Consider the following 12,002-nt stretch of genomic DNA (forward strand, 5'->3'; position numbering starts at 1 on the left):
ATCAGTAATAAACGTTTATTTAACAAAAAGTCCAGACATTTAGCCTTTCAGTACATCAGCGTTCAATAGCAAAAGTGGGCGTCATACACATTAAAAAATACATTAACATTGGTAGTTTTATCAGTAAAAAATATAAATGGCAAAATACTGTACAAAGAAAATAAACATTATAATGAATCCATTAACAGGACAAAGTTCAATCCCATAGGCCGTTGGCACTGCAAAACCACAGATAAGAGATATACAGTGATGGTAAGTACCAGTTTTACTGACAGTATGTGCATAATAAACATGAAATATCAGAATTAAATTCCTTTAAATTATGATTAAATAAAAAAATAAATGTCTTAAAATTCAGTTCTTTTTTTGTTTTGGAGCTATATATATATCACAAGTCTCACCTTTTAAACTTCACCCAAGTAAAGCGATGAGCATCACCACGCCCATGAACTGAGTAAAAAGAATGAACGGAGTGAAGAAGCCCCACACCGGCCACAGAGCCAAGTTGAAACTGTCAACAAAGGGAACATAAACCAACATTATGCACAGTCTACACAATCATTGCATTTATTTAATATTGTCAATATTGTAATACTCTGCTGTGTAATGTTGTTACTAGGAATAAACACAGAAAGCACGTAGGAGGAAGTAGACTAAGAAAGGAGAGGAGACAAACCGAGTTCCTGTTTCTACCTTAGAGTATATGAATAGAGACGGCACCCGGAGGAAACCCTGAGGCGAAATGGACATAGTGACCGAATTTGGTATTGCAGTTTGGACCCAAATCGTGAACGCGCTGGTCCGTTGACTATCATTGCGCACGTGAACGCGTGCAATGATAGTCAACGGCCAGCGCGTTCACGATTTGGGTCCAATCGATCCCAGAATTCCTACCCGGAAGGAGGAGTGAAATCGCCTCATGCACTTTTGAACAACTTAACGCAAGTGGATGGGAGGAGAAATCCGGTGCCGTCTCTATTCATATATACTCTAAGGTTTCTACACAAGAAAGGAGGTGTTGCCCCCAGAGGCAAAAAGAGATCATTTTTGGTAGCCTCGTTACTTTACCAGTCCAGAGCACACTGACTGTAGGCTAAAAGGAAATTGTCTGCACTGGATTACATTTTGGGTCAAATGTGGAAGTCCATCTGGCTAACCAACTCAATGGCCTTGAGGTTGTGGTTAGAATGTCCACCCTGAAATTGAAAGGTCGGGGTTCAATTCAACGGCCGGGTCATACCAAACCTCCCTGCTTGGCAGTTGTTGGCATCAAGGGTTGGATTGGTGGCAAATCCCTACCACATACTAGCTTCGCCGAGGGCGGCGTATTGTACATCAAGGCTGGGGGATATTCTCGGACATCAAGCTGCCTCACGCTGCAGAAATACATTTTTCCTCCCCGGAAAAAAGGGGCGACGCCCCTTCCGTGACGCATGCGGAACTGCCTCTCACATGAGCAGACCACATACAATAACACCCAAAACCCTTGCTAAATCAGATCCGTGCAGTCACCATTAAGCAATCCCAGTGCCTGGGGTTTGAATCCTTCTCATCGCAGTGTTTATTTTAAGGTTAGATTTTAGGCATGACTTTTTACAATTATGTCATATGATGTGTGCCGTCTCTGTTGGGCATGAGCAACCAAAGGCACTGCAGAGCGAGTTATTAGGGGACAGCTACAGCGAAGCAAAGCACGCGCACGGCGTGCGCACACGCACGGAGCGCGCACACGCACAGAGCGCGCACACGCACAGACACACACACACACACACTAGTGTAAGCATGTGCATCTGTGTGTGTGTGCGCGCGAGCACATGTGTGCGCGTGCGTGCATGTGCTCATTAGTGCAATCTCACCACGGTTCTGTCTGTGAGTCAGACTCGAAGGAATGAAACTTTAGCTTCTGGTCTGTACAGTGTTTACTCATTGACGCAAAAGAGCACATGCATCGTCGCCTAATTTACAATCTCAACAAGGGTCAGAAAGTACGACACTGTCTCTCTATGGAAAAGGGGGACTCTCTCTGTGTGTGTGTGTGTGTGTGTGTGTGTGTGTGTGTGTGTGTGTGTGTGTGTGTGTGTGTGTGTGTGTGTGTGTGTGTGTGTGTGTGTGTGTGTGTGTGTGTGTGTGTGTGTGTCGTCAGAGAAATACACAGACCCCCCCAGGAAATGACCACCTGCACTGTTTGCATAATACTCAAGTTGTCAGATTTGGACACTGCAATTTGTAAAAGGAGCCAGTTTAGGTGGTTCGAGCATCTGGTTAGGATGCCTCTTGGGCGTCTCCCTAGGGAGGTCCTCGACGCGCGTCCCACTGGGAGGAGACCCCGGGGCAGACCAAGGCGCAGTTGGAGGAAACACATCGACTCACTGGCCTTGGAACGTCTCGGAATCCCCCAGGAGGAAGTCACTAATGTTGCTCTGGAGAGGGAAGTCTGTAGCACTCTGGTGGAGCTGTTGCCCCCGCGACCTGACTACGGATAAGCAGTTGAAGATGGATGGATGGATGGATGGACAAAATATGACTCATAACGTTGTTGAAGTGGGACTCATAAAATGTCCCTAGGAGGGACCCATCTAAAAGACCACTCCTGGGCCCCGGGACCCATTACATTGAAAACCTATTTACCTCACTGCAATTATCACATAATGAGGAGCGGTGAGCTGCAGCCGTGCCATGCTCGGGAATCATTTGATTAGTTGATTTGACCCCCTAATCCAACCCATTGATGCTGAGTGCCAAGCAGGGAGGCATTGGGTCCCATTTAAACAGTCTTTGGTATGACCTGGCCAGGGATCGAACCCCCGACCTCCCAGTTTCAGGGCAGACACTCTAACTACAAGGCCACTGTAGGAACGGTCCATGGCCACCTCATGGTCGATGCAGAGCGCTTTCATGTCAGTCAACACAGCGCTCGGCACGACCATGAGTCAACTTAAATTTGTTATCATTATAGCCCTAATAACCCCCTTATGGCCATGACGTATTATTGACGTAATGAATCAATAATCCCTTATGGCCACTGACGTAATTGACGTAATCGTTTAATCCCCTGTAATCGGGAGTTAAATATAACAAAATGTAGCAACTTTTAGCTTGTTTGGCCAATGTAATCTACCTAAAACCGGCCGAAATCCGCACGTGCACGGTCGATCACGCACGCGTGTGATGGCGCATGCATCGCTGCGAAAATGCGATATTTTGGGCTTGATTAGAGCTTCATTTGACTTAGTTATTAAAATAAACAATGATCGCTTAGCATTACGGATATCTGATAGTGCTGCACCAGTCCAAACTAGTCCCGGATGTTGTGATTCCTTAAACCGGAAGTGGCATCGCCAGATTCGCTCTATTTGGTCAAAATAGGCACAATGGTGACGCTACCGCCACCATCAGGACTGAGTGTCTACTATAGGATTGCCGTGTGAGAATGAAATGGAGTGTGTATATCACGGATTTTTCTATTGGCATTAAAATGACAAATTAAACATATGAATAGTGCAGGCAGAAGGCACAATCCACTGTTAATTAGGCTGGCAATAAGCCAGTTAATTAAGGATTGGTGTGATTGTTGTTACGATACCTGAAAGATGCTGCAATGAAGGCTGCCGTGGTGACAGGGGGAATGGCAGGGTACTCCTGGTCATAGTGCTGGATGCCTTTAAACCACTCCAGGTACACGATGCAAAACCCGGCCAGCGATAAGCACACTCCAAGAAGCATCGATCCCACATTGAACCACCAACTGACAAAACAAACAAACAAAGGTCATTGTTTTAGCTACAGTCACATACGCTACACCCTAGGCGAAGGGAATCAAGTAGGGATGCTCCGATCAGGTTTTTTGTGACCGATAGCGATCACAGATTGTTTTTCTCATGACCGGCCGATAGATACTGATCTTGTGAAATGTTACAAATTTTTATATTTCCAAAATGATTATATGTCAAAACCCACATCAAAACTGTTCCTGTGTGTGGGGGGGGAGGAAGGAGAGAATGTTTAGGCCTGTCAGAAAAATGCAAAATGATGTTATACTAGATATCTGATCATTTATACCACTTAAATGGTGTAAAAGATCAGTTTCTCCAGATAGGGTAAATTGCCGATCACAGACAGGGTAAATGACGATTACCGATCAGAGTGAATATCGGCCGATTATCGGAGCATCTCTGGAATCACGTGAGTGTGTTGGGACTCGGAGGTGAAAATGAAGGGACTTCCAGTGTGGAATTTGGCTCCTTTTTTTGGATCAAAAACCTAATATTTGGTCCTCATTATTTTATGTTGCTGTTCCCTGCAATACGATACATATCATGGTTTTGTGCTAGCCGTCTAGGATACAATCTGTATACAATCTGTCTAACAAACTCAATGGCTCTCCAAGACGAGTCCCAAAAACAGAATATACGCCCATGGTTTCAGATTGTGCTGACATGGCTTAAACTTACAGTTCCTATGCCAACTATGTAGGCTTAAAATAGCAATGTACCGATTTCTTCCTTAACGATACCTACAACTTGTGTATCAGTCGATAGTTACCGAGTAACGATCCAATTATCAGTGTGTAATTTAACAATAATCTGTTCTCAAAGTGGGGTCCAGGTGCTAAGGGGGTATCATCATGTGATAAATTACGTGGTATCGGATTGGCCATACTCACCGATACCAGCATTTTAGGCAGTATCGGCAGCTTTTCCAATACTAAGAGAACGCGTGTGTGTGTGTTCAACACCTTTTAATATCCTCACTCTCCAGGATGATGGGGATAAAGTCCACATAGTAGGTGACGGCGACAGAGGCAAGGATCCAGAAGATGGAGTGTCTATTAATGCGAGGCAGTGGTTTTACAGCTTTCTCCTCTTGGCCTGAAAGATGAGAAAAACACAGTATGTGAGCCAAATTTGAAAAACGAGAACTTTTGAGGATTTTCTCCTCCTTGACCTGACATTTGAGAATCTTTGGAATATGCTCACACCAATTTGGGAATCCCATTGTCAAAATTGTCAAATATTCCCAAATATTGTGTAGAATTGTCTGAAAATGGAATGGATATCAGAATTACAGTGAGCGAGCTCAAAGCATACACTCTAATCTACAAACAATGCTGACAAACAGCATTGCAACAGTTCTAAAGAAAACATTTAGAGTGTCAGTTTATCAAAAAACTAGCAACTAACCAGAATAATTGTCTGTAAAATATAGGGAAACTAGCAGATCTACAAGGCAAGTTCAATGCATCACATTTGTGACAGGATACGTTGTGAGCTTGTTTTTAATTATTGTCACTATTTATCGCACAACAAGGTACTGTATAATACTATAATATAGGGCGTAAATGCTTTATCAGACGCATAAGAAATATATATAATATATAAACATTTAAAAAAAAGATTATCAAAAAAATAAAACCCTGCTTCTCGATCAATCAATAACCTACCTATGAGCCAGATTAACTCAGGAAAAGGTTAAAAACTTCGGTTTCGATATATATTTTCGGTTAATTTCCGTTCGCATTCAATGTGGCATTGAACTTACAGCCAAATATGAGCATTACAGTACCTTGCTGGCCTATCAGAAACGTGCTCAATCCCTGCTTTTCAGGTGTAAGGAGCTTTTGAGGACAAGCATGATTGTTTTGAGATAAGCTTACGTTCTTGGACAGCTATTAATCTCTATAATTTAGTGCTTGATTAAACGTATCAAAGCCAGCTGTTGGCTGGTGAAGTGGTCGAGCAGACAGACAGTCCTGTCCTGAAGGCAGAGTTCAAATGGTGAACTCAGCAGCCTGGTCAGTTAGCCCACTGGTTCCCAAACAATGGGTCGGGGACCGATTTGTGGGTAGCAGACACATTTTAAGGGTCCCTTTATGGGTTTCCTGCATTTTGTATTTAAGTATTATCATTTCAAAACATTTTCTAAAATCATTAAAAACAAAACAAAACACAAAGATAATAAAAGAAAAATGTAATTAATTCCATGAATTAGATTTTTTTTCAAGCTTTGCGACGTGTTGCAAACTTGTAGATCTCCTATTTTCACTATAGTTTCGGTCCCGGGAAAACTAATCTCTCTTTTGGGTGTCGACCTAAAACGTTTGGGAACCACAGAGTTAGCCAACATCTCTTTTTAATCAAACTTTCCGTATGGTACTAGTACTACTACTACTACTACTTGACATTTGTGGACACACTATAGCCTGGGCCTGGTACTTGCCAAGCAAAGGTCTGTAACTGGCCAAAAAATCTTCCAGGAATTTTGGACATCTTTCAATCAAATCAAATCTCGACCATGCGGCAATCAAAAAGGAGGAGGAAAAAAAAGGGATGACCAATCTAACAAATGTTGGGTCTGATGCATTTATCGTGCATATCACTTTACGTCGGCTGAATCCTGACTCTCAAGGGTCGGTTAGGGGATAACGTTGCGTAGTCTGCCACCAACTCTCATGTTGCTGGTGCTGACACAGGGGTTTTGCAGTTCAAAACAATCAGGAATTGGTGGACGGATGCCCATGCAGTAACCATGGATGTATTAAGAGAACAGCAAGCAACCGGCTGGAGATGAGACAATTAGTCTACTGTCAAGAAAGACCTCCGAGTCTCTTAGTACGGCCTGTCAATTTGTGCAGCTCACACGAGATAGCACAAACTACTCCTCCTTACTTATTAAGGTCAAGAGTACTTCTGGATATGAACCGATTTGAACTTTGTAAAATGATGCGTCAACTCCAACCGGTACAGTTCAGATTCTGAATATAACCTTGGCAGGCAAACCATAACCAAGAATACTGCAATGGTACATTAACAGCAGTTCTCAAAGTGGGTTCCCCACAGGGGTCCTTGGGGAGGGCGGACAATGAGTTAACCACCCTCTAGACCAGGGGTAACCAACCAGGGGTTTGCGAGCTACCAGTAGCTCGCACGAGCCATTCAAGTAGATCCCGGAGTAAGCGGGTGTCAGACTGACAGGCAGCCAGCCATCTCTACCAATACACAGAACGAATTAAATAGCTTGCAGTGATGGCCCCAGTGATGTGTATTGGGCCATCAACTGCGTTTGTTCTATTGTTTGACCGCTATCTCCGGTAACCCCTGTGTTGTGATGCACAACTTGTGCATAATAGTCATACATATCAGAACAGAACAGTATAAAAACCCACAGAGCTAAACAGCCACTCACTCACTACTATACCTACACAGGCAAGCAGTGACTACTCTACTCTGACTATGGAGGGTCCGGCGGAAAAAATCATAATCAATAATGATTTCCACCAGGAATGGGAGCATGCATCCCTCTGCAAGAAACCATTTACGAACGGGGACAATGGGACATGGTTAAAGAATTGCTGAATACAAGCAGTCTGCCGTGACGGCAGACTGCTTGTTTTCTAACCTTAAAAAAGGAGGAAATTAAAGCATTGATACAAACGTATTCAAAGATGTGAATACTTTTTGATTGATTGATCGATTGAAAATTGTATTAACAGTTTGCAGAATTACAGTACATTTCAAGCACAAACTCAATACAAAGGCTGTTAACTGTGAGTGGACGACCCAATTAAGCATTACACTTGTTTACAACAGGGTCCACCATGTTCAATTCATCAAAACATTTAGAGACGTACAAATAGACACTTCTACATAGACAAAGAACAGTACACTTCAGTTTGACGAGTCTTGCCCTTATTCCATTGAAAAAAAAAGGACAAAACTTCGGATGAAATGGAGATTTCTGAACTAGTAAATTACTGCCAACTGCAGGGCAGAGCTAGAGACCAGGACTTTAGGTCAATTGTGAGCAGAGACAAGTATCCCCTGATTGTGTAGTGTGCACTCAAGCTGCATGCCTACTTTGGCTCCACTTACTTATGTGAAATGGCCTTTTTACAAATGAAAATAATAACATTATTAGAACTCGTATGACTGACTATCTGACTCACATCTTAATGACACCCTCAGACTGGCAATCACTAACTATGAACCAGATTTCAAAACACAGATAATGTGCAGTCAACAGCAGTCTCATTATAGGTGGGCTGACCCTGAGAGTATTGTATCTGTCACCATATCTGTTCAAATATATGGTCATGTATGCATTTGTCATTTGAACATCTGTAAATGTGAATATTCATCGAACTGAGAAACTAAATATTGTGCTGTATAAGCAATTCATTTCATGTCCTTTTTGTTTTGTTTTATTAAAAACAAAATAACAAATATGTTAATTGTATAAATGGTGTATATTTCTAATACATTTGTCTTAATATTTAGGCATTAATTATATAACTATCAGAATTTATTCTTAAACTATAGTATTTGTCTGGATGTGTGCACATGCATTGAGCCTGTCAGAAATCATTTTATAAATCGCATATTTTAGTGGTAGATCATGGCTTACAATTGGGAATAAAATGGGCTCTTGGGCTTGAAAAGGTTGGTTACCACTGCTCTAGACTAAGTACAAGTAAACTCACTGATTCTGAATCTGAGATGGCTTTGTAATTTGAATGTTTTTACACCAAATATCTTGACTAAAAATAGCTGAGATGGTAGATTGGCTATTTTGGCGAATGTTGCCTCCAGAATAGGCATGCTGCTGATCAAATGAAAACATTTTAACAAGTAACACAAATCTTGTATGGTGGACAGTCCAACCTGGTACAACATATTTTCAGATAGGGGTCCACAGCCAAATATACATTAATTAAGTAATATGCATAATTCATTTGGGGGTCCTTCTTGACATGAAAAGGTTTGAGAACCACTGCCATTAATAATGTGTATTTAACAATGCAATGTTGTTGTCAGCATCATGCATCAAATATTGTCTACTAACTATACTAGCCTACATGCTAGCAAAACTCGTGTGACATAGTAATGTTATTTATAGTGTGCATACAAGTACTTTTAGTACTTAAGTATAGCTTCATGCAGTAAAGTTTGAAGAATACTGATACTTGTAAAAGAGTATTTCTACATTGTGGTATTGCTAGTACTTTTACTTAAGTACAACATGTGTACTTCCGTCTTCCACCACTGGTTATTTATCTATGAGTGTTATCTATGGCTACTATGGTTGGGTTGCTAACTCCAGCAGCTAACTATCATTGCATTATATCATGTAGGTAGGCCTATGTGTACTAGAACACTAGAGCTACTAGAACACATCTCTTACTCTTCTCTCCACGGCCATCATCGTCACATTGTGCTCCTTGTAGAAGGAACTCCGCGTCTCTTTGAAATCTGTTGCGCAAATTGACTAGCTGGCTGTCGTTGAGCATGTTTCCTTAATGTTATGGTCGTTCGTGAAGAGCTGTCTTCTTTGATTTCCGAGCAGATCTCTACTGGATTGTTTGGATTTGGATATGGCACTTCCTGATTGCGTCACGTTTGTAGTGTCATAACGTGAGTGACGCACATTTCAATCGACGGTTGTAGTTCTTTTGGGGGGGGGGAGCGGGTTGGATAGTAGACTGAGAAGTCTGGGCACCGTCCTATGGTCTGAAATAGTATAGTATGATTTGAACATGCTTGCCATAAACATTTGACAGTCATAATATTCCAACAATTGCTACAAAATCTGTGGATAGATAGGCCTATATACAGTCTCTATGATGATGCTCATAAACAAGAAGTTGAAGGGAAAATGTAGGTCTAATAATTATGTACTGTGCATACTTTCCATTATTTCAGACAATTTTACAAAGCATAGCCTACTTTTATTCTTTACTTTTTCACATTTTGGAAAACAGTCAATTAACATGATTGAGGTGCAGCTTTATTATAGGCCTATTCATGGTTAAATCACATTCAATCAGGCTTTCATCCAATAGCCTACTTACTGTTAAACTGCACCACACAAGGATTAGAACAATACTGTAATTTAAAACATTGACCTACTAACTTCATTAAATTAAAACGTATAGGCTACCACACAAAAGGTTATTCTGGCATTTTTAAGTTTCACTTGCAGCACAATAGTACAATTATTCTAGTAAAGTAAAAATGGTACCTCATGAATGTTGACAATAGGAAAACATTCAAGGGAATACAGATACTGTGCATCTGTGTTCCCTTGTACATCTCTGTTTAGACTATCCTCTTTTTCTGAATCAGACCCCCTAACAGTACTACTATAAACCAGTGTTTCTCAAACCTTTTTATGTCAAGAACCCTCAATTAATATGTGACCTATTTGGCAGCGGACTGCTATCTGATAATATTTAATGCCAGGGATTTAATTCCCACTGATGAAGACTGGTTAGCCGTAACGTTTGTCTCTTGTGACATGATGTAACTAGATACTGTAAATAAAAGAGAATAAAAAACCCAGTAGGCCGCTACTGTTATTAATGATATTCATCTAAAAGGATAGCGCACCAGAGAAGTCAGAGCGCGGTGGAAAAGGGAAAAGGGAAAAGGGAAGGGACCCCCCCTTACAAACGTTGTGTTGTTAACATGTTTCAACAATATAAAAAAAAAATCTGATTCTTACCAGATTTGTGAAAATGGTCGATGTAGCCAAGTTCAAGTGGTTGAACTGAATTTTATGCAAAATCAACTATTTTTTTATGGGGACCCCCTGGAATCCCTATTAAGGACCCCTGGGGGTACCCATCAGACCCCACTTTGAGAACTAGTGCAATAAACTACTACAAAAGAAATAATAATAAAAAAGGCAAGAATCACATTGCAAGGATCTTTCCTCTGTTTGTGTGCACAAATCTTTGAACAAAATATTTGTGAGATGGGGGTCGGTGGCCAAATAGGCCTATATATAATTTTGGGGTCCTTGACATGGAAAAGTTTGATACCACTGATATAGCAACATATGTTTTTCAGAAAACTGTTAGGATTTAGAAGGCATTTGTAGAATCGTCCTCAGGTCTTAATGGGTTAGTAGTGTCTTATTTTGAACTGTACAATATGCAACTGTTGGCAATAACTTGACACCACAGAAACCGTAGTGGTTTTGCCCATGCTACATTGGAGGCAGACAGGTCATGGAAAAGTAGAAAAATGGATCATCGTGCCCAATAATTTGTTTCTACTACTTTGACTTTTATATTCTGCACACAACATAGGAAAATATTTGCAAATCAAACAGCCGATATGTCTGCGTATATTAGCTGATAATATATCGTGTGCTATTCGTGATCAGGGGGTTTATTGATTCATTTTCCAATTCTCTCACTCTCAATGTATTATTTGTGACGTGTGTCCTTCCTAGACTACTTCTTTTTGAGTGGTGCAACCACTCCCTTACGGAGCTGTGTGTGTGGCTGGGTAGCTGGGTGCGTCGGAGCACAAAAACAGCATGGTTGTTTTTCACCACCTGTGCGCAACCTAACACACAAACACAAACGCACATATTAACTGTATATATGGTGATTTCGGGTGTGCCAGTACAGTACAGTGACAGTACAGTACAGTAGAGGGACCCCCACACTGTAACTGTCATTTCTCAACCGTTTCGGACACGGGGCGGCTCGCCGGAATCGGGCCGGCACCCTGGGTCTGGAACCCCCCCCCCCCCCCCCCCCCCCAGGGACCCCCACACGGAGTTGCACTACTCTCTTCACACAGGTGTGATTTTTTATTACTATTTGACCTGACTTATAATCAAAAAAAATTGATTTGCTCTTTATTCATGACTTGTAGTTTCTGTATAATAGCTATACATTGAACTCTACATTAGACTTTAACTGACATGCTACCATTTATTGCAGCAGCTAGCTAATAAGTCTGTTACTCATGCATACTAGTAGGAATAGAAATGTGTTCCCCTTAACCATGGAAGCACAATCAACATGACAAGGAGGATAAAGTATGCATAGCTGCACGTTAAATGAGCTGTTAAGACAGTAGATAATACAGTATATTGGGTGCGCACACACTTCTAACCTCTCGTCTCAACATGCAACGACCAATTGCCTGCTATTGTGGTCAAAGGTACGATCCGTGCTACCATATGTTTTTGTTAGGAAACTGTGGGGTCTG

The 12,002-nt window shown here is 41.4% G+C and overlaps 1 protein-coding gene across 1 annotated transcript; it reads right to left on the minus strand.

Moving 5' to 3' along the window:
• Positions 1–9,405, minus strand: tmem128 (transmembrane protein 128). Its single transcript, XM_079511160.1, has 5 exons — positions 9,178–9,405; positions 4,736–4,868; positions 3,584–3,745; positions 402–511; positions 1–218 (listed from the first exon to the last, which is right to left on the minus strand). Exons 1-4 carry the CDS (start codon positions 9,281–9,283, stop codon positions 412–414), a joined length of 501 nt encoding a protein of 166 aa, XP_079367286.1. The 5' UTR covers positions 9,284–9,405; the 3' UTR covers positions 1–218; positions 402–411.
• Positions 9,406–12,002: the final 2,597 nt, after the last annotated feature.

Source organism: Electrona antarctica, assembly GCF_951216825.1.
Source record: "Electrona antarctica genome assembly, chromosome: 9".
Lineage (NCBI taxonomy): Eukaryota > Metazoa > Chordata > Actinopteri > Myctophiformes > Myctophidae > Electrona > Electrona antarctica.

Excerpts from the sequence above, each read along its gene's own strand:
- tmem128 (XM_079511160.1), bottom strand. The coding sequence starts at position 9,283 with ATGCTCAACGACAGCCAGCTAGTCAATTTGCGCAACAGATTTCAAAGA. Across the intron at positions 4,869-9,177 it reads TGATGGCCGTGGAGAGAAGA|GCCAAGAGGAGAAAGCTGTA; the intron begins GTAAGAGATGTG and ends CTCATCTTTCAG. Across the intron at positions 3,746-4,735 it reads GAGAGTGAGGATATTAAAAG|TTGGTGGTTCAATGTGGGAT; the intron begins GTGTTGAACACA and ends TTGTTTTGTCAG.